Below are 20,177 nucleotides of genomic sequence, written 5' to 3'. Positions count from 1 at the left end.
TGAACGCCGATCCTTAAGGACTTTATCTCCCGCCGCGTCGTCGTTCCGACGCGTCTCCGCCGCCGCCGCCGCGTCGACGACCCCCCCGCGCCGCGCGATGCCCCCTCCGCCCCCTTCCTCCTCCCTCTCGCGCGTCATCGTCTCCCGCTCCCGCTCCCGCTCGAGCTCGAGCTCCCGCTCCTCCTCCGCGGCGGCTCTCTCGAGTTCCGCCTGAAAGTCCACCCCGGACGTCATCGCCTCGCTCAGCCCGGCGACGCCGCGCGCGATGTCGCCGGCGAGGCCGCCGCTCATCTCGTCCGCGAGCTCGGTCAGGTCGCCGAAGAGAGAGGAGGATCGCCCGCCGCCGCCGCCGTCGCCGCCGCCGCCTCGACCGCGCTCGCGGTAGTCGTACTCCGCGTCGCCTCGCCCGGGCGCGGGCGCGGGCGCGGGCGCCGCGGCGCCAGCTGGCGTCGTCTGCGTCGCTTTTCGAGCGGCGCCGAGGACCGTGGACGACGACGACGTCGAGGTCGAAGGCTTCGCCTCCGACGCCGACGCCGCCGCGCCGCCCCCCTTCTCCGCCTCGCCGACGCCGCTCCATCGCAGCAGGTCCCTCACCTTGAGCTTCAGCGCGCCCACGGTGACGCCCTCGTCCAGCTTCAGATCGTTCGGGATGGGCTCGAAGCCCGCGGGGAGGACGCACCGCACGGTGACCATCCCCGCGAGCGCGTCGAGGTCGAGGAGGTCCGCGAGCTCGCCGCCGAGACCGCCGCCGCGCGATGAGGTCGCCCCCGCGCGTCTTCCTCCGCCGGGTCCGTCGAGTGTCTTCGCGGCGTCGTCGCTCGACGAGGCTGTCGTCTCTCCCGCGTCGAGCGCGCGCGCGTGATACACGTCCACGCCTCCGGACGGTCCGTTCGGACACCGCACCTCTAGGACGAGCGGAGCGCCGGGGGACGTCCCGGAAGTGATCTTGCGGACGTCGCCGAGGCGCTGCGCGTCTTTCAGGCGCGTCGCCGCCGCCATGGTGGGCGGCGCGAGGGCGAGTGCGCGCCTCGTCCTCGGACGCGCCGACGCGACGAGTCGAACGAATTTATTTTCGTACCGTGGACGCGTTCGATGGCTTCAGTTCAGTGCGAGGCGCGCGCGCGGGACATGGCGGGGTTCGTCGCGGACGAGGCCGCGGCCGTGCGCGCGGCGCAGCAGCGCGCGCGCGTGGAGGCGTTTAACCGCCGGCAGAGGCGGGAGAGGGGCTACGACGACGGCGACGGCGACGACGACGGCGTCCGAAGGCGAACGCGCGCGGCGAGCGGCGAGCACGACGACGAAACGAGATCCGGGGACGCGGCGTCCTCGCGGGAGAGAGAGGAACCCCCGCAGTGCCGCATCTGCTTCGCGGGCGCGGAGGACGCGACGCGCGGGCGCCTGTTCTCCCCGTGCCTGTGCCGCGGCTCGATGTCGCACGTCCACGTCGAGTGCCTCAACGCATGGCGCGCGATGAGCTCGAACGCGTCGTCGTCCGCGCGATGCGATGCGTGCCGATACGTTTACGTCCTGAAGCGCGCGCGCTGGGCGACGAGGTTCGCGGACCCTCGGCTCGCGACGGTCGCGAGCGTCGCGTGCATCGCGCTCGCGGTCGTCGTCTCCGGGGTCATCGCCAGGATCGCGTCCGCGCGAGTGGTCGCGCCCGCGTTCGCCGCGGCGGCGGCGGCGTTGAAGCGAACGGGAACGGGAACGAGAACGAGCGGCGTCGTCGCGACCCTGGAGCGATTAGGGTCGCCGCGACCGACGCACGCGTGGCGGCCGTGGTACGCCGCGAACGGCGGCGGCTTCCCCGCGGGGTGGGTCGAAGAGCGCGCCGCGGCGGCGTCGACGCGACGCGCGCTGGAGAGGACGTCGCCGGCGCATCTCGAGTTTCTCTTTTACCGACTCGCGATGTGGACGCCGCCGTGGTGGAACCCGGGCGGGGCGTTCCTGGACGCGTTCACGATTCCTCGTTGGTTTCTGCGCCGCGCGTGGATCGCGGACGCGCTCGACGCGCTCGTGACCGGCGTCGTCCTCGTCGGCGTCGGCGGCGCCGCGTTCGACGTCGTCGGAAGATTGAGGAGGAATTTCCGAAGCGAGCTCGAGAGACTCGCGTTCCCGCTCGCCGCGATGTTCGCGTCGCACGGGTCCCCGATCTTGCGCGTCGTCGCGATCGCGGGGTTAATGTACGTGTACTACATAACGCACGAAATTGTTCGGTCACGCGCGCGGACGGTGCTCACGAAGTACGGCGAATACATCTCCGACGTGCGCCCGAGAGGGGCGGCGGAGATCGAAGCCGCGCGACGCGGCGCGGACGCGGCGGTCGTCGCGGACGCGCGACGACGGTGGGGCGCGCGGTACTTCGAGGGGTGGTGAGAGCGAGCGACGCGGCGACGCGACGCGGCGACGCGACGCGATAGAGAGAAAGATGAGGCAGCGTGTGCGTACAATAGAATTTGTGATATTACAACGCGCGTGGCAAAGACAAAAGGCGACGAGAAGCGGGTCTGATGGTACACGCGGCGTCGCGAGAGGGACTCGACGCTCGAGGGATCGATCCCGGGTCATCAAATATCCCGTCGTCTCCGTCGCTTGAAGTAATCCGGCGGTTCTTTCCCCCCCGCGTCGTCCGTCTGCGTCTGCGTCCACGCGTCCGGAGACGACACCGCCGTCGACACCGACGACCCTTTCGATGGCATGATCTCCACCTGCCTCTCCGGCTCCGCGGCTTCCGACGTCTCATCCGCGAAGAGATTTTTCAAATTCGCGATGGTGAGATCCGTGAGCTTCTCCACGACGCTGTCCGCGTTCTGCATCTCGTACCGCGGCTGCCTCCCGAGGAGCAGCACCGCCTTCGACCCTTTCTCGTAGCACGCCTCCGTGACGGTCGTGTTGTTCCCGAACACGATCGTCCGCTTGGGCGTTCTCTGCATGAGATCGCACGCTCGCTCGAGCGGCTCTGGATCCGGGAGCCAGTCCCTGACGTCGTCCGCGGCGACGACGTGCGGCCCTTGCCCGTCGTTCGCGTCCTCGAAATACCCCAGGATGCCAATCTTGGACAGGACGCCGCACAGGTCGTGGTACCCGTACGCGTTCGAGATGGCAGCCATCGGGACGCCGGCATCCGCGAGAAGATTTAAAAACGGCAGCACGCCGTCCCTGAGCGCGAACTCGTCGAGGCCGCCGCCGCCTCCGATCCCGTCGCCGCCGCCACCCCCCCTCCCTCCCAAGCTCTTCTGCTCCTCCAAGATCTCGTCGTAGATCTCCCCCTTCCTCTGGCGTATCCTCCGCACCTCCATTGGATCGCGCGTCCACCGCAGCTGCCGCTCGATGAACGCCTCGGGCTTCATGAGATCGCAGTACTTGAGCACCAGCTCCGCCGGCGGCCGCTCGCCGCGCTCCTTCGCGAGCTTCGTCCACGCCTCCCTGTGCTCCGCCTCGCGCGAGTTCACGAGGACGCCCTCGAGCTCAAAGACGCAGCCGAACCAGCCCGTGGAGAGGCGCTGCGAGCGGAGCAGAGGGTTCGCGATCGTGTGGTCGTCGGCGACGCCCACCGGGGGGAAGAAATGTTTCAGCCGGACGTCCGGGTCGTCGCGCGCGGCGGTGCCCGCGCCCGCGGCGCCGTTCCATCCTCCGCCGCCGCCGCCGCCGCCGCCGCCGTCCTCGGCGTCCCACGACGCGCGGACGAGGACGGCGTCTCTGTTTCTGTTTCTGTTTCTGTCGTCGCCGACGGACGCGCGGCGTCTCGCGATCGTCGCGCGCGCGGCGAGGCGCGCGGAGGCGGAGGCGGAGGCGGAGGCGGACGTCGACGTCGACGACGTCGGGGCGCCGCGTCCTCCTCCCGCGCGAGATCTCGCCGCGGGCGGCGTCGTCGCCGCGCGCGCGCTCGCCGCCATCGACGCGGACGCCATCCGGGATGTCCCGACGCGCGAAACCCCGCGAGCGGCCGTCCTCGGACGCGGCGCGGCGCGAGAGATCGCGCCGCGGACCGGCGACGCGCCCGCGCCTCGCGTAGCCGTAGGTTGACGCGGGCGGTGGAAGACTGTCCTGTCCGACCGGGCGACTACGCGGGCGACGGACGGCGCGCGCGCTGCCCTTCCCTCTCGCGCCTCGCGAACGCGCGCGCTCCCCGCGCCGCGCCGTGTGTGCGAACGCTCGCGTCGGACGCCGGTCGAAGCGCGCGGGGTGCTTCGGTCGTGCGGACGCGCGGCGTCAATGCCGCGCGTCGTGGACGTTGCTTATCGCGGACGAAGAATCGGGCGTCGAGGTGGCACCGAGGAGATTTACCGGAGGCCGAGAACGAATCCTGACTCGTTGCCATACGAAAGTACGCGCGCGCGTACTACAGCCTCGGAAAAGCAGCGGAAAAGCATATTCGCCGGTCCCGTCCTCTTCGGAAGGTCCATTCACTTCACCTCGCGCGCGCGAGGCGCCGCCGTCGGAGGGGTGTGACGAGACCGTCGCACCCCGCGCCGTCGCCGCGATCGATGACGCCTCTCCCGGACGATCGCGACCGGCTGAACGCGCCGCTGCTCGGCGCGGACGCGGACCGCGGGGCAGACGAGGCTGGCGAGGCGAGAATTAGAATCGAGATCGACGGCGACGACGACGACGCCGACGTCGACGTCGCGTCCCCGACGCGCGACGCGAAGGAGGAGGAGGACGACGACGACGCGTACCGATGGCCGCCGCCGTACCTCCCCGCGAGCGCGAACGCTGGGCACGAGACGTTCGATTACGAGCCGATGCGCAACGACGTGACGCTCGAGTCGGACTACCTGGACGACCACGACCGCGTCGGGCGAACGACGACGTCGCCGACGCCTCGGAACGCGCGTACTTCGACGACGGAGCGACGCAGGATATGGGGCTACACCGGCCTCACCGCGGCGAAGTACGCGATCGCGCTCGTCGTCGGCGTCGCCGTCGGCCTCATCGCGTTCGTCATCGACGTCTCCGTGGACTACGCGTACGACTTCAAAGGGTGGCTCGTGCGTCGGCATTTCGCAGAAGACGCGTCCTCGCCCGCGCCCGTCTACGCATACGCCGCGTCGTGCCTCCTCCTCGTCGTCGTCGCGTCGTCGCTCGTGCTGTTCTGGGCGCCGCAAGCCGCGGGTGGCGGCGTAACGCTCGTGATGGCGACGTTAAACGGAACGCACATCCCGAGGGCGTTAGGATGGCGCGCGCTCGTCGCCAAGGTGGTGGGCGTGACGTGCGCGTGCGGAAGCGGGCTCGCGGTGGGGCCGGAGGGGCCGATGGTGCACATCGGCGCCGCGGTCGCGTCCGTGGTGACGACCGCGCTGCCGTACTTGTTTTTGGGCGAGGTCCGAGGGAGGGAGAAGAGATCAGAGAGGGATAGGGGGCGCGGGGGAGGAGGGAAAGACGGCGGCGACCGCGACCGCGGGGGGAGAGGGGGAGGGGGCGTCGCGGCGGGGAGGAAGGAGAGACGTCGGCGGCGACGCGACGGCGACGGCGACGGCGACGGCGACGGCGACGGCGACGGCGGCGACGGCGATTGCGACGACGGCGACGCGACGACGGACTTGTACGCGCGGCTCGACGACGCGGAGGCGTTCAACCGTCGAAGAAGCGCTTCGGCGGGGGACGCGCGACGACGCGGCGGCGGCGGCGGCGGACGGAGCGGGAGCGGTCGGCCGCGGCCGCGGCGGCGGACGGTGTGGGGCAGCGGCGTCTCCCTCGACGCCGCCGCGGACGCGCCAAACGGCGGCGCGACGGCCGACGGTTCGTCTTCCCCAATCGTCGTCGCGCGACGGACGCACTACTCGAGACTCCTCCTGGACCTCGCGTCGCACGCGACGCGGCGGGAGTTCGTTTCCGCGGGCGCCGCCGCCGGCCTCGCCGCCGCGTTCGGCGCGCCCATCGGCGGCGTCCTCTTCTCCCTCGAGGAGGCGTCGTCGTTCTGGTCGCGGAAGGTGATGTGGCGGTCGTTCATCTGCGTCTCCGGCGCGACGTTCGTGCTCGCGCTGCTCCTCGAGCACGGCGAGGCGGGCACGTTGTTCATGGAGGGGGTGCGACCGGTGGTGGCGACGGACTACCTGAGGTGCGTTCTGTCGCACACTGGTTCCCATACGACCGCGTTGGCGTGGTGAACGCCGATCCTTAAGGACTTTATCTCCCGGCGGTCGTCTCTCTCCGCCCACGCCTCGCTTTCAATCCCGACACACCTCGGCGCCTTTCAACTCCGCTTCTGACGCCTTTCAACTCCAGGCAGCTGCCGCTGTTCGTCGTCACCGCCGCTTTAACGGGCGCCGCGGGCGTCGCGTTCAACTCGCTCCAGGGCGTCCTGACGCGCGTGCGGCCGCGCGACGACGGCGGAAGCAAAGGGCTGCGGCTGCTGGAGTGCGTCCTCGCGACGATCGCGACGGTGTCGGCGCGATTCGCGGCGTCGAAGTTTTTCGGCGCGTGCGTCGCGGCGCCGGACGGGTGGCGCGACGGCGGCTTCGGCGTGCGGTTCGCGTGCGACGACGGCCAGGTCAACGACGTCGCGACCGCGATGTTCTCCTCGCCGAACGACGCGATCGGATGGATGCTCTCGATGGGAGGGGGGCCTGGTCGAGAGGAGGAGGAGTCCTCGAGGAGTCCGGTCTACGGGTTCACCCCGCGAGGGTTGGGCGCGACGTTCGCGACGTATCTGCTCATGATGGTCGCCGCGTTCGGCACCGCCGTCCCCGGCGGCGTCTTCATGCCCTCCATCTTTCTCGGCGCGAGCGGCGGCGGCGCCTGCGGGTTACTCTTCCGCGCGGCGCTCCCGGCGTCGTGGGACGTTCAGCCCGGTCTGTACGCGCTCATCGGCGCCACCGCGACTTTGGGCGGCGTGTTTCGATCCAGCATATCCCTCGTCGTGATCATGGTCGAGGGCACCGGCGGCATCTCGTTCATCTTTTGCATCATCGTCGCCGTCGTCGTGTCCAACGCCGTTAGCGGATTCTTCGGCCGCCACGGCGTCTATCACGCGGATCTAAATCGGAGGACCGACCGCGTCGCGTTCCTCAGCGGCGAGCCTCCGAGGGCGCTGAACGCGCTCGCGGCGAGAGACCTCACGGCGGGAGGACCGTCGTCGCGGTTGCGGCGCGTCCACGCGACGCGCACGACGGCGCGCGTCGCTCGCGAGCTGCTGCGCGATACGACGCACAACGGCTTCCCCGTCGTGGAAGACGACGGCCGGGTCGTCGGCCTGATCCTCCGGTCGCAGCTCGCGGTGCTGCTTCACGCGCCGCCCGCGCACGCGGCGCCGGGGGCGAGCGCGGACGCGCGGCGGGTTCTGGACGCGTACATGCGCGTGGCGCACCTTCGCGAGGACGAGCTCCCGCGGCCGATTCGCATCGCGGACCGCGTCCGCGGCGTCGTTTCTGGATCGAATTCGAATAATTCACGCGACGACGACGTCACCGCGAGGGGCGGCACGACGCACTCCGCGGTGACGTCCGAGAGCCTCCGCGCGCACCGACGCCGCGGGTCCTTCGCGGAGCGCGGGAGTCCGTCGAGGCCGGGCGTTCTCGCGTCGTCGTCGTCGCCCGCGCGGGATCGGTTCTTGTTCGACTCGATCGAGAGCAGCGGTTTGGAGGGCGGGAACGCGCACGACGATGACGACGACGGCGACGACGACGACGCGGCGGCGGCGCTGCGGCGGCCGCGCGCGCCGCGCGACAGCGGCGGGTTCGGGTCCGAGATCGCCGTGGGCCCCGTCGGGAGCCCCCCCCGCGGCGGCGGCGGCGGCGGCGGCGGGGACTTACACTTCGAGTCGCTTCCGGCGTTGGCGCGGGATGACGTGGCGGAAGATACGACGCGCGGCGGCGTCGTATTGGACGACGGCGCGTTGTTGGACGTCGCCGCGTACATGCGACGGTCGCCGCTGGCGGTGAAGGAGGACTTCCCCGCGACGCGCGTCCACGGGCTGTTCTGCGCGCTGGGTTTGCGGCATCTGATCGTGACGGACGACGAGAACGTCGTCGTCGGGGTCATCACCAGAAAGGACGTCATGCGCGCGATCGACCGGCGGTAGACGAGGCGTGGGCGGCGCGAGCGAGCGAACGAACGAAACGAAACGGAGACGAAACGAAACGAAACGAATTAAAAATACTGTAATTTTCCCGTCGGGGGTCGTCGGTCGCGACTCCGCGCGCGACTGATTACCCCTCGTTTAACCCCATCTCCCCGCGCTCTTCCAACAAGCGCTCGATCCTCGCGAGCCGCTCCTCGACGCTCTTGAGCGATCTCGCCTCCTTCAGCTCCCCGTCCGACGGGCGCACGGCGCGCTCGCCGCCCTTCGCGAGCGTCTTCTCTTGCGCGGCTTTTTCATCGCGCGTGAATTTTAAACGCGCGAACGCCGCCGCCGTCTCGGACGGCCCGGCGGTCCCGGAATTCAAGATGTCCTCCGCGACTTTCGCGTCGTGCTCCCTCTTCGTCATGAAGTCGTCCGAGCTCACTTTAACCTTCCTCGGGAAGCTCGTATCCTCCTCCTCTATCTTCTCCTCTTTCTTCTCTTCCGGCGGCGACTTTGGCGGCTGCGGCGGCGCGTCGTCGTGGTGCGCGTACTTTGGATAATCCTCCGGCTTCCACCCGTCCTTCACGTTATCGCTCCTCTTAGCGCTCTGCCCGTACAACGCCTTCACCGCGTCGTCGTCCCCCCCCGGCAGTTTCCGTCGTTGAAACTTCTTCGTGCTCACCTCCACGCCCGCGTTCGCCGCGTTCCTCGCGCTCGGCTCGTGCATGTCGAGCAGCGCGATGGGCGTCGGCCGCAACGGCGCGGGCGGCCCGCTCGGCGCCTTCGTCGGGACCGCGACCCACTCGAACGGCCACGACGCCGGGCCGACGAAGATCTCGTTGTTCACGTTCTCCTGCGCGTCCGCGACGATGGGGTAGTTCGGCTCGCACGTCCATTCCCCGTCGACGATGAACTTGAACCGAAACGTCCCGGTGGGTAAGAGGCACGTCACCGCGTGCACGAACTCGTCGTCGTCGTCCTCGATCGATCCGTCCGCCGAGCCGCCGTCGTATAGGTCGCCGAAGACGTCCGACTTCGATCGTCGCGTCAGACTCAGCGTGTGCGTCCATCCTCCCGCGACGTCGCCCGCGATCATCACGTCGCGGCCGCCGCCCCTCCACGCGAACGTCACGTGATGCAGCTTCACGAGCGACCGGAGGTACTCGACGTCGTGCGCGGCGTCGTCCGGGTCCACGACGTTGTGCGGCAGCGCGCACCGCGTCGCGCGGTTCTCCTCGATGGCGTCCGTGAGGCGCTTAAACTTGGTCGGCTCCAGCGACGACGCGAAGTCCGCGAGGCGCGATCCGCTGCCGTTGTAGACGTGAAAGTACGGCAGCTTCACGACGCCGAGCTTGCGGCACAGCTCCTTGCACTCGTCGAACTCGATCTTGACGAAGAGGACGTCCTGCTCCTGCGCCGCGAGCTTCGTGAGGCGCGGGTAGAGCCTGCGGCACGACGCGCACCACTTGGCGTAAAACTCCACGACGAGGAGCGTGCTCGCGCGCGCGTTGCCGTACGCCGCGCGCATGACGTCGCGCAGCTCTTCCTCGGAGCGGACGGAGATGAAGTTGGACGGCGCGGGGGCGTCGTACCATCGCGCCGCGGGGACGGTGTCGTCCGAGGCTTCGCGCACCGCGCGCGCGCGATGCCGCGCCGAGCGAGGGTTGCGGGGATGCGCGCGCGCTTTTTTATTATCTTCGTCGAGAGGGCGCGATCGTCGAGCGGCGCCCGCGGCGGGCGCGGCGGGCGCGGACGCCGCGCGCCGCGATGCCGACGCGCGCGAGAGCGGGCGCGCGCGCGATGACGGCGCCGCGGACGGCGCGAGCGCGGACGCCATCGTTCGTCGTCGCGCTCGCGTTGTGAGGGCGTCCGGTCGTCGTCGTCGGTTAGGTTGACATCGCGATCGAAGCGCGCGCGGCGCGTTTGCCTGGCGTTTGCACGTTTTTAGGCGCGCGAATCGCGCGCGCGGGCGTCACTTGAGGGGTCGCGCGCCAGATCGCGCCACGATGCTTCGCCAGCTCGCGCGCCGCGCGCGCGCGCTCGCCCCCGCCGGCGAGGGCGTCGCCGCCCGGCTCATGACCACGAAGGTCAACCAGGTCGTCGGCGCGCCGATGGAGACGTACGATCGCAAGGTGCGACGCGACGACGCGCGCGCCCCTCCGACGAAGCGAAGCGAAGAAAACAAACCCTACGCTACGGTCACACCGCGGCGCATCCATCGCGCGAGGAAATCTCGTCTCGTCTCTCCGCGCGCCCCTCCGCCCGCCGGCATCGCGCGCGCTGACGTCCAGTATTCCGCTCCGTCCCACCGCGCGACACACAGGTCACGATCTACTCCCCGGCGCGCGACGCGTGCCAGCAAGGCAAAGCCAAGCTCGGGACGTGGAAGATCCACCCGGGCGAGCAGCAAAAGTGGGAGAACCCGCTCATGGGTTGGACCTCCACGGGGGACGCGCTCGCGCATCAGATGAACAGCACGTGCGTGTTCAACTCCAAAGAAGCCGCGATTAAGTTCGCGGAGAAGCACGGGTGGGAGTACGAGGTGATGGAGCCGCAGAAGTTCGACGCGCGCGGGGCGAGCACGATACCGGGGGCGGGGAAGATTCACACGCGTCCGAAGTCGTACGGGGATAACTTTTCGAGCGCGAGGAAAGGGACCCCGGTGTGGCCGCACCCGGGGACGCACGCGCACGAGCAGAAGAAGTGAGGAGGGCGTTCGTTGTAATTCGTATCAAAAGGTGTGTGTTCGTCGTCAGTTGGTGTGCGTCGCCGCGAGCTCAGCCTCGAGTCGGTCCACTTTGCATTGTGCGTAGGTGTAGCCGAGCTCGACCGTGACGCGGCACCACTTGAGCGCCTCTTTTTTGTCCACCGCCACGCCGCACTCGCCGTCTTCGTAACAGTGCCCGAGACGTTGTGCGGAAATCGAGTTACCCAACCCCGCCGCATTTACGTGTAATTCGATCGCCTTCGCTTCGTCTTTATCCACGCCTGTGCCGTTCTCGTAGTACACGGCGAGGTCGTGTGTCGCGCCGACGTGCCCCAACTCGGACGCTTTTTCCAGCCACTCGAACGCCTTCCTCATGTCTTTCTCCACGCCATTGCCGTACCGATAGCAAAGTCCGATCATGTGCATGCAACCAGCATCGCCGCGATCGTCACCCTTGCGGTACCAGTAGACCGCCTCCGCGAACTTGGTCTCGTTGTGAAACTCGTCACCGAGCTCTTCCAACGCACTCAGGCCGCCCGGCAACGACGCGTCCGACTTCTCCGCGTCCCTGAACACCGTGCTCACGCTGGCGAGCGCGTCGCGATCCTTCGGCTCCTTGAGATGCGAAAAGATCGCGCACGCGACGTTACCGTCGATCTTAGTGGGGTGCAAAGCCTGGAGAGCCTCGAGCGTAGTATTCGTGGCTTCCAGCGTAGTCTTCGTGGCTTCCAGCTCCGTGACGAGCTCCGCTCGCTTCGCCCTCGAGGCTTCGAGCTCGGCGTCTCTCTCGTCTAAAGCCTCGCGCGTCGCCCTCAGCGCAAGCGCGAGCTCTAAGGCGACGGGATCCGAGGGAGACGGCGTCGTCATCGTCGCGCGAGGTGGAGGCGCGCGACGGGGGGGCGCGCGCGGGAAAGTGAAGGGCTCTTCTTCGCTCTTTTTTTCTCGGCACTGGAGAGGACGCGTCCAGCTGTGCGTCGCGAGAGGTTCGGCACCCGGGGACGCGCGCGCGAGCGGAAGAAGTGATTCACGGATGTGCGCGCGTTCGTTGTAATTTGTATCAAAAGGTTTGTGTTCGTCGTCAGTTGGTGTGCGTCCTGCGGAGCTCGGCCTCGACTCGGTCCAAGTGGCGTTGCGCGTCGGTGGTGCCGAGCTCCACCGCGACGCGGTACCACTTCAGCGCCTCTTTTTTGTCTCTCGCCACGCCCCACCAGCCGCCTTCGTAAATATATCCGAGTTCCCTCGCAGCATACGAGTCACCCAACCCAGCCGCCTTGACGTATAACTCGACCGCCTTCGGTACGTCTTTTTCCACGCCTATGCCGGACCGGTAGTAGTCGGCGAGGTCGTGTGTCGCGCCGACGTGCCCCAACTCGGACGCTTTTTCCACCCACTCGAACGCCTTCCTGTGGTCTAACTCCACGCCCTCGCCGAAGTAATAGCAATATCCGATCCCTTGCATGCTAGCAGCGTCGCCGCGATCTGCCCCCTTGCGCCACCAGTAGAGCGCCTTCGCGTACTTGGTCTCGTGCTCGTCGTTACCGTCGTGTGCCCCTTCGTAAAACTTGTCACCGAGACAGTTCAAACACGCACTCAGGCCGCCCGGCAGCGACGCGTCCGACTTCTCCGCGTCCCTGAACACCCTGCTCACGGCGGCGAGCGCGATGCGGTCTCTCGGGTGCTCGAGGTGCGAGAAGATCGCGCACGCGATGGACCCGTCGGCCTCGAGCGTGGGGCTCATGTCGGATCTGGGCGCTGCGGCGGAGGGGGGGGCGCGCGCGAAGAAGTGAAGGGCTTTTCTCGGCACTGGAGAAACTGCCTGGCAGTGTTCGAGTTCGTGTCGGCGCGCGCGACGACACACACCCGCGCGCGGACCCCCGGGCCCCGGCCGGCGCAGGGGCGGGCGACGCCGCGGCGAACGACGGCGGCGACCGCGGCGGCGCGTCGTCTCCCACCCCCCGCGGCGACGGCGACGGCGACGGCGACGGCGACGGCGCGTCCGCGCGTCCGCGCATCGCGCCGCCGCGCCGACTTTTTTCGTCTTCGTCGTCGCCGCCTCAACAGACGCGATGCCGCCGTCCAGGCACAAGATGCGGTGCCACTACGACGTCCTCGAGGTCTCCCGCGACGCCACCGCCGCGGAGCTCAAGAAGGCGTACCGGAAGCTCGCGCTGGAGTGGCACCCGGACAAGAACGCGCATCGACACGACGAGGCGGAGGCGCGATTCAAGGAGGTTCGCGGCGCGTACGAGACGCTGTCCGACGCCAACGAGCGCGCGTGGTACGACTCGCACAGGGAGGCGATCTTGAAGGCGGGCGCGCACGCCGCGGGCGGCGAGGGCGCGCGCCCGGAGGACGAGATCAACCTGATGCCGTACTTCAACGCCTCCTCCGCGTTCCGCGGGTTCGACGACGCCCCGGGATCCTTCTACGACGTCTACCGAAAACTCTTCGACGCGCTCGACAAGCAAGAGCAAGCCGCGTCGTTGGCGGCGGGGAAGGACTCGTTCACGCCCGCGCCCACATTCGGCGACGCCGCCTCGCCGTGGGACGTCGTCCGCAAGTTCTACGCGCACTGGGGGCTGCACGCGACGATGAAGACGTTCGCGTGGGCGGACGAGTACAACCTCGCCGAGGCGGCGAACCGCAAAGGTGCGTTCATCACGTTTACACCGGTCCCCATACGACCCCGTCGGCGTGGTGAACGCCGATCCTTAAGGACTTTACTTCCCGGCGTATGTTTCTCTCCGCCCATCACCCCTCGCTTTCTTCATCAATCCCGACACACCGCGACGCCTTTGAACGCCATCTGACGCCTTTGAACTCCACCCCGACGTTCGTCGCTTCGCGCGGACCCTCGACCCTTAAAACGCAAAGTGCGGCGGCTGATGGACGAGGAGAACAAAAAGCTTCGCCGCGCGGAGGCGCGCGAGTTCAACGACACCGTGCGGCAGCTCATCGCGTTCGTGAGGAAGCGCGATAAGCGGTACGTCAAGCACCAGGCGGAGGCGGCCAAGTTGGACAAGGCGAAGGTGCGTTCTATACAAACGTATTTCACCCACCGCTCGGTTTCAACATTTGATCGCGTCTCCTTTCAACTGACCGGTGAACTGTTTTTGTATGGAACGACCCGAAGGCGCTCGCGGCGGAGCGGCGGCGCGCGGAGGAAAAAAAAGCGCGCGTCGCGGCGGCCACCACGTTCAAAGAGGCGGACTGGACGATCCAAGACGAGGATGGGCCGCAGTGGATGCGCGACGAGCTCGAGGCGGCGGAGCGAGCGGCCGCGGAGAAGGCCGCGGCGGCGATGGACCTGTACTGCCCGGCGTGTAAGAAGAAGTTCAAGTCGCAGAAGCAGTGGGAGAACCACGAGCGGAGCGAGCGGCATCGCGCGGCGGCGATGAAGTTGAAGGAGGAGATGATGGAGGACGAAGAGGTCGTCCGCGCCGCGATGGAGGAAGCGGCCGCGGAGGAGGCGATGGCGGCTGATGCGGCGGATGACTCGGGCGGCGAGAGCGAGGAGGAGGGGGAGGAGGAAGAAGAAGGAGGAGCCGAAGGCGCGGGCGAGGGCGAGGAGGAGGAGGCGTCCGAGGAGGAGGAGGAGGACGACGACGAGGACGCGATGCTCGCGCGGATGATGGGCAACGCGCGCGTGGGGAAGAAATCCGCCGCGGCCGCGGTCGTTGACGAGCGCGCGTCTTCTTCGGACGACGACGACGACGACGACGACGACGACGATTACCTCGCCGCGGCGATGAAGTTGAAGAAGACGAACCCGGCCGCGACCGGCGGCGGCGGCGGAGAGCCGGAGGACGACTCGGACGACGACGACGTCATCAGCTTCGCCGGGAGCAGCGTCGCGGGCGACCGACTCGCGCGGAATAAACCGCGATTGATGCTCAAGAAGGGTAAGGTGAGCAAGAAAGCCGCCGCGAGCGCCGCGGCGGCGGGCGCGAGCGCCGCCGGCGACGGCGGCGGCGGCGACGAAAACATCCTCGCGTCCGTCGCGCGTTTGGAAGAAATCACCGAAGAGGACGAGACGCGCGTCGGGTCGAACACGACCGCGGGGTTCGAGCACTTGGACGCGGAGGTCGAAGACGACGGTGGCGGCGAAAACGCTCCAGTAACGACGGTTTCGGACGACGAGGAGGAGGAGGGCGAAGAAGAGGACGGCGGCGGCGGCGGCGGCGGCGGCGGCGGCGGGAAGAAAAAACAGCGCCGAGCGAAAAAGAGCAAAGGCGGCAAGAAGGACGACGCGCCGCAAGGCGCCGGGACGATCAAGTGCTCGCTGTGCCGCCTCACGTTCGCGTCCGGGAACGCGCTGCACAAGCATCTCAAGGACGCGCACAGCGGCTCGCACAAGAAGAAGCGGTGACGAGGGAGGAAGCACGAACGAGCACGTACGTTTAGCACGCACGGGTACTGTCGCCGACTCGAGGTGATTTTTCTATAACAATCGCGGCGTCTAAGACAAATTAGTCTATCTAAACCACCTCAAGCCCGCGCGTCTTTCCCGCACGTCCGCTTGTGCTTGAGCGCCTCCGTCGGCGTAAACATCCCGTGCAGGCCGCACCGCTCACACTCGAACGGCTTCGCGTTCGCGTCGGTTGACGTTTCATCTTCCCGGTCTGGCGGTTTCGTTTTCTTTCCCTCCGTCGCCCGCACCGCGTCGCCCGCACCGAGACCCAACGCCTCTCTCGGCAACCCCAGGTTCGCGCCTCCCGCCATCTCGCTCTGCAGCGACGGCAGCTTCCTGCTTCCCTTCCCAAACTTCGACGGCAGCGCGCGCTCGTCGTCCTCCGCGGTCGGACGCCCGCACCGCTCCCTGTGCGCGTCGATCTCGGAGAAGAACGCGATCATCACCTTCCCGCAGACGTCGCACGTCCACCGCTTCCGAAGATGTGGCGCCGCCGCGTGCGACGCGAGCTCGTCCTCCGCCTCCCGCAGCGCCGCCCACCTGAGCCACGGCGCGACGGCGATCCCGGCGGGAGCGGTGCTCGCGCCGGTTGACGTTCCATCTTCAACCGGGTCCGGGTCCGGGTCCGGCGGCAAGTTCATGAGCAGCGCGCTCTTGCTCATGATCTCCACGTCGTACCGCGCCGGCCACTCAGGGTCGTTCCATACAAAGCGACGTCGGGGTGGAGTTCAAAGGCGTCAGTTGTAGTTGAAAGGCGTCGAGGTCGGGGATTGAACGCGAGGGGTAGGCGGAGAGACACGCCGGGCAAAGTCCTTAAGGATCGGCGTTCACCACGCCGACGCGGTCGTATGGGGACCAGTGTATGGGACGCACCTCGATAAACTTCGCGAGGTCCTCCGCGAGCTCGCCGGCGACCACCTCGTGACCGACCGCGGGCCCGCCGCCGCCGCCGCCCGCCGCGCGCGCCGCCGCGATCGTCTCCTCGCCGATGATCTTCGCCGCCTCGGGGACGGGCGCGGCGCGCAAGACGTCCGATAACTCCGCCGGCGGCGACGCTTCGTCGCCGACGCGCGACCCTGCGTGGGTGAAGCGATCGGTCAGTCGAACGTCTTACCGGTCAAACGTTGAAAGGGAAGCGCGGGTGAAGAGTGACGACGGGAAAAGTCCTTAAGGAACGGCGTGCACCACGCGAACGGGGTCGTATGGGAAGCAGTCTCACCGTGTTTCGTCCGCACGAGCCGTCGACGTAAGAGCGACTGCAGCGCGAGGCGCAGGCGCGACGCGGCGACGAGCAAGCTCTCGCCGCCGCCGGGGGTGTGCACGCGCAGCATCAGCCACCGGTCGATGAGGATCCGCGAGGCGAGAGCGTCGCACTCGACGTTCGCGGACGCGAGGAGCAACGCGTGCGCGGGCGCGCGGGTGACGCCGCACAAAAACGACCGCGTCGTGTCTGCCGAGGGTCGTCGGGGCGGAGTCGAAAGGCGTCATTTGTTGAAGTCGAAAGGCGTCGGGGTCGGGCGTTGAAACCGAGGGTTGTGCGGAGAGAAACGAACGACCGGCGCGACCGGGACGCGCCTAACAGTTCGCCGTACAGCAGCACCTCCGTGCCCACCGGCGCGTGGTTCGGGTCGTTCAGCGACGACGTCGGGTGCAAGACGCAATCGCGCGTCGAGCGCGTGTGGAACCTCGCGTCGGCCTGGTACCGCGTGCGGTCCGGGACGCCCGGGCCAGCGCCGGCGTCGAAGGCTTTGTCGACGTTGGAGCGGTCCGGCGCGGCGACGCGCGGGTACGAAGAGATGGTCAGAATCGCCTTGAGGAGCGACAGCTCGTGCGACGCGAGCGTGCCGTTCATCGCGGCTCTTCGCGCGGAACGCAGGTCCACGTGGACTTCGAGGTCCAGGGCTTGGAGCTCCGCTTCGAAGCGCGCGGCGTCCGCGACGGCGGCGTCGGCGGCGGCGTCGGAGTCGGAGCCGTCGTCGTCGCCGCCGCCGCCGCCGACGACGCCGCCGGTTAAGTCCATCTCGAGCACGCGCGTCCCTCGCTCGCGCTCGCGCGCGCGCTGCATCTCGCGGAGCTTGCGCTGTCGTAAGCGCAAGACGCCGCCGCCGGGTTTGGTGCCTCGGCCGCCGCGGCCGGCGTTTCGGCCGCCGCCGCCGCCGCGACCGCCGCCGCCGCCGCGACCGCCGCCGCCGCCGCGGCGCCAGCGCCCTTCGCCCATCCAACGCTCGTCCTCCTCCTCCTCCTCGCCGTCGCTCCCCCCGTCCGTCTTCGTCGTCATCCCGGACGCGTCGATCATGTCCTGAAACTGGCGCTGCAGCTTCGCGGTCTCGATCAAACGCTGCTCCTCGATCCCGCGGCGGCGGCACCACCGCCGCGTGTCGCGTTCTCTCGCGTCGTCCCTCGCGCGCAACCACGACGCGAAAGCTTTCAACAGCGTAAACGGGTCTCCGTGCGGGGACTGAAACTCCGCCCTCTGATCGTCCTCTCGACCGCCGCCGCCGCCCGCGCCTTTCTGCGTGAACGGCGACTTCACGGACAGCGCCGCGGCGATCGTGCTCGACGGCCCCGCGAGTCCGAACAACGCGGCGTACACGAGCAGTTTCCCGCTCGACACGTCCACCGGCAACGTCGCGAGCAACGCGCCCAGCGGCGTCAACCGCTCGTCGAAACTGAGGGTAATCGCCCATACGAAGCGACGTCGGGGTGGGTGGCGTTCAGGGGTGCGTCAGTCGGAGTCGAAAGGCGTCGCGGCGCGTCGGGATTGAAATCGAGGGGCGAGCGGAGAGATGCAAACGACGGGCGAAGTCCTCAAGGAACGGCGCGCGCCGCGCGAACGAGGTCGTATGGGGACCAGTGTGAATACGAACGCGGTCGCGCGGGGACCGGCGCGAGGAAGGAGAACGCGCCTGAGCGCGCCGTGCTCTCGGAGATTCCACACCGCAGCCTCCAGCGCGTCGTTCGGCGGCGGTTCAATCCACGGGAACGTCCGCGAGTCGCACGCGTCGCCCGCGATCTGCTTCAGCGTCAGCGTGAGGCTCTCCAAGCTCGCGCGGCGGATCTCCGGCGGCGTCGACGCCTTAAACTTTTGAAACTCGTTCTCGCCGTACATCCGGAAGCACACCCCCGGGCCGGTCCGCCCCGCGCGCCCCTTCCGCTGCTCCGCGCTCGCCTTGGAGATCCACCCTTCTCTGAGCGCGGAAACGCCGCCGCCGCCGGCGTTATCGCGCGTCATCTCCTTATGCCGCCCGCTGTCGCACACGAATCGAATCCCGTCGATCGTGATGGACGTCTCGGCGACGTTCGTGGCCAACACGCACTTCCTCGCGCCGTGCGGCGCGCCGTCAAAGACGAGGTCCTGCTCGCTCGCGCTCAGGCCGCCGTGCAGGGGAAGTATCACCCACCGCCTGGACTCCGCGGCGTACGGTTTGAGTCGCTCCGCGACCGCGGCGATCTCCGCGACGCCGCTCAGAAACACGAGGAGGTCGCCGCGTTCGTTCCTCGGGTAGTTGGCGTCGATGCGCTGCAGCAGGAGCAGGTACGGCTGCGGGTCGATCCTATCTTGTCGCCCGCGCGGCTGAACGCGAGGAGGCTTCTCGCCGCCGACGAGCGCGGGCGCGTCATCGATCGCGTCGCGCCCCCGGCCCGCGAGCGCGGCGGGCGCCGACGGGATCCAGTGCGTCTGAATCGGGTGTAACCGCCCGGGGACTCGGATCACCGGGCACCCGCCGAAATACGACGCGAAGAGCTCCAAGTTCATCGTCGCGGACATGATGACGATCCTGAAGTCGTGCGGGCGTCGATCGAGGACGCCGCGGAGGAGACCGAGCAGCAAGTCCGTGTTGCAGTGTCGCTCGTGCGCCTCGTCGACGACGACGACGTCGAACTTTCGCAAATCTCCGTCCGACGCGAGCTGACGAAGTAACACCCCCTCGGTGAGAAACAGCGCCTTCGTGACGCGTCCTTCGCTCGTGCTGTCGAACCGAATCTTATACGCGATCTCCGCGCCGTGCTCGTTCAGGGTCTCGCGCGAGACGCGCCGCGCGAGCGCGATCGCGGAGATACGCCGCGGCTGCGTCATCGCGAGTTTCGAAAACCCGGCGCGGAGGAGGTACTGCGGCACCTGCGTCGACTTCCCGCACCCGGTGTCTCCCGCGATGAGCGTCACGCCGTGGTTCCTGACCGCGTCCACGATCGCGTCGTGCTCCGCCGCGATCGGCAGGTTCGCCTTATCTTTCGCCATCTGCACGAGCCTCTCGAAGTTTGTCTTTTGCGCGTAGTCTTCGTAAAACGAGAGACATTTTTTGTACTGAGTCGCCGCCTCCAACGGCACCCGCCCGCGCTCGCATTCTTTACGTAACGTCTCGTCGCTCGCCGTTTTCACGTGCACGTTACACTTATACCTCGGGTCGTACGACTCCGGGATGTCCAGCACGATCGTGAGCGACAAGTCCGGCGGCGCCGTGGAAGGGACGTACTTCAGCTCCGCGTTTCGCGCCGCCTTGGCCTCCTCTCGTTCCGCCCTAAACTTTACCCACGCCGGGACGAACTCGACGACGTCTTTGTGATAGGACGTGCGTCGCGGGTAGACGTCTCGCGAGGCGTGGAACATCCTGTCGAACGCGTGCGACGCCGCCTGTGGTTTTGGTCACGCGCGCGGTGGTGGTCGACGGGAAGAGGAGGAGGAGGAGGGAGTCAGACGGAGTGAAGAGCCAGCGAGGGTGCCGAAATTCCGCGAGCGGGGACGGGACGCGACGCGCCTCCCAGTCGAACGTGCGCGCGTCGTACGGCTCTATCGGCTTGGCGTCGCCGCGAGGCCCCGCGCGGTCGCGGCTGCCGTCGCGCCGGTCGCGGCTGCCGTCGCGCCGGTCGCGGCTGCCGTCGCGTCGACCGCGGTCGCGCGAATCCTCCCTCCCGCTCGACCGGCCCCCGTGTCGCTCGCCGCCGCGCGCGTCATCGCGCCGCCGCCCGCGGTCGCGGTCGCGGTCGCGGTCGCGGTCGCGATCGCCGTGGTCGCCGTACTCCCGCGCGCGCTTCCCCCGACCGTGCTCCATGGC

General features: G+C 68.5%; 9 protein-coding genes across 9 annotated transcripts; 5 read left to right on the top strand and 4 right to left on the bottom strand.

Moving 5' to 3' along the window:
• Positions 1-1,092: 1,092 nt before the first annotated feature.
• On the top strand, positions 1,093-2,376 carry MICPUCDRAFT_59711 (uncharacterized protein; the record flags this gene model as incomplete). Its single annotated transcript, XM_003060144.1, has 1 exon — positions 1,093-2,376. One exon carries the CDS (start codon positions 1,093-1,095, stop codon positions 2,374-2,376), a length of 1,284 nt encoding a protein of 427 aa, XP_003060190.1.
• A 326-nt stretch (positions 2,377-2,702) lies between these two features.
• Positions 2,703-3,563, bottom strand: MICPUCDRAFT_4415 (uncharacterized protein; the record flags this gene model as incomplete). The annotated part of the gene is made up of 1 exon (XM_003059852.1): positions 2,703-3,563. A coding segment is annotated over one exon (861 nt), but the record flags the coding sequence as incomplete, so codon positions are not given.
• A 924-nt stretch (positions 3,564-4,487) lies between these two features.
• Positions 4,488-8,023, top strand: MICPUCDRAFT_59709 (chloride Carrier/Channel family; the record flags this gene model as incomplete). Its single annotated transcript, XM_003060143.1, has 2 exons — positions 4,488-6,061; positions 6,229-8,023. The coding sequence occupies 2 exons, from the start codon at positions 4,488-4,490 to the stop codon at positions 8,021-8,023; spliced, it is 3,369 nt and encodes a 1,122-aa protein (XP_003060189.1).
• A 127-nt stretch (positions 8,024-8,150) lies between these two features.
• On the bottom strand, positions 8,151-9,844 carry MICPUCDRAFT_59708 (thioredoxin/AMP-activated kinase; the record flags this gene model as incomplete). Its single annotated transcript, XM_003059851.1, has 1 exon — positions 8,151-9,844. Exon 1 carries the CDS (start codon positions 9,840-9,842, stop codon positions 8,151-8,153), a length of 1,692 nt encoding a protein of 563 aa, XP_003059897.1. The 5' UTR covers positions 9,843-9,844.
• A 236-nt stretch (positions 9,845-10,080) lies between these two features.
• MICPUCDRAFT_59707 (uncharacterized protein) lies at positions 10,081-10,752 on the top strand (the record flags this gene model as incomplete). The annotated part of the gene is made up of 2 exons (XM_003060142.1): positions 10,081-10,137; positions 10,329-10,752. The coding sequence occupies 2 exons, from the start codon at positions 10,081-10,083 to the stop codon at positions 10,710-10,712; spliced, it is 441 nt and encodes a 146-aa protein (XP_003060188.1). The 3' UTR covers positions 10,713-10,752.
• A 56-nt stretch (positions 10,753-10,808) lies between these two features.
• On the bottom strand, positions 10,809-12,210 carry MICPUCDRAFT_10629 (uncharacterized protein; the record flags this gene model as incomplete). The annotated part of the gene is made up of 2 exons (XM_003059850.1): positions 10,809-11,225; positions 11,827-12,210. Coding segments are annotated over 2 exons (801 nt in total), but the record flags the coding sequence as incomplete, so codon positions are not given.
• Positions 12,211-12,799: 589 nt separating this feature from the next.
• Positions 12,800-13,522, top strand: MICPUCDRAFT_18807 (uncharacterized protein; the record flags this gene model as incomplete). Its single annotated transcript, XM_003060141.1, has 1 exon — positions 12,800-13,522. One exon carries the CDS (start codon positions 12,800-12,802, stop codon positions 13,520-13,522), a length of 723 nt encoding a protein of 240 aa, XP_003060187.1.
• A 75-nt stretch (positions 13,523-13,597) lies between these two features.
• On the top strand, positions 13,598-15,081 carry MICPUCDRAFT_59703 (uncharacterized protein; the record flags this gene model as incomplete). The annotated part of the gene is made up of 2 exons (XM_003060140.1): positions 13,598-13,741; positions 13,846-15,081. The coding sequence occupies 2 exons, from the start codon at positions 13,598-13,600 to the stop codon at positions 15,079-15,081; spliced, it is 1,380 nt and encodes a 459-aa protein (XP_003060186.1).
• A 61-nt stretch (positions 15,082-15,142) lies between these two features.
• MICPUCDRAFT_47774 (uncharacterized protein) lies at positions 15,143-19,732 on the bottom strand (the record flags this gene model as incomplete). Its single annotated transcript, XM_003059849.1, has 5 exons — positions 15,143-15,812; positions 15,997-16,199; positions 16,343-16,573; positions 16,651-17,792; positions 17,991-19,732. 5 exons carry the CDS (start codon positions 19,730-19,732, stop codon positions 15,201-15,203), a joined length of 3,930 nt encoding a protein of 1,309 aa, XP_003059895.1. The 3' UTR covers positions 15,143-15,200.
• Positions 19,733-20,177: the final 445 nt, after the last annotated feature.

The sequence above is a fragment of the Micromonas pusilla genome (assembly GCF_000151265.4).
Source record: "Micromonas pusilla CCMP1545 genomic scaffold MICPUCscaffold_7, whole genome shotgun sequence".
Taxonomy (NCBI): Eukaryota; Viridiplantae; Chlorophyta; class Mamiellophyceae; order Mamiellales; family Mamiellaceae; genus Micromonas; species Micromonas pusilla.
Note: the sequence above shows the minus strand (reverse complement) of the source record. Positions and strands in the feature narration are given on the sequence as shown.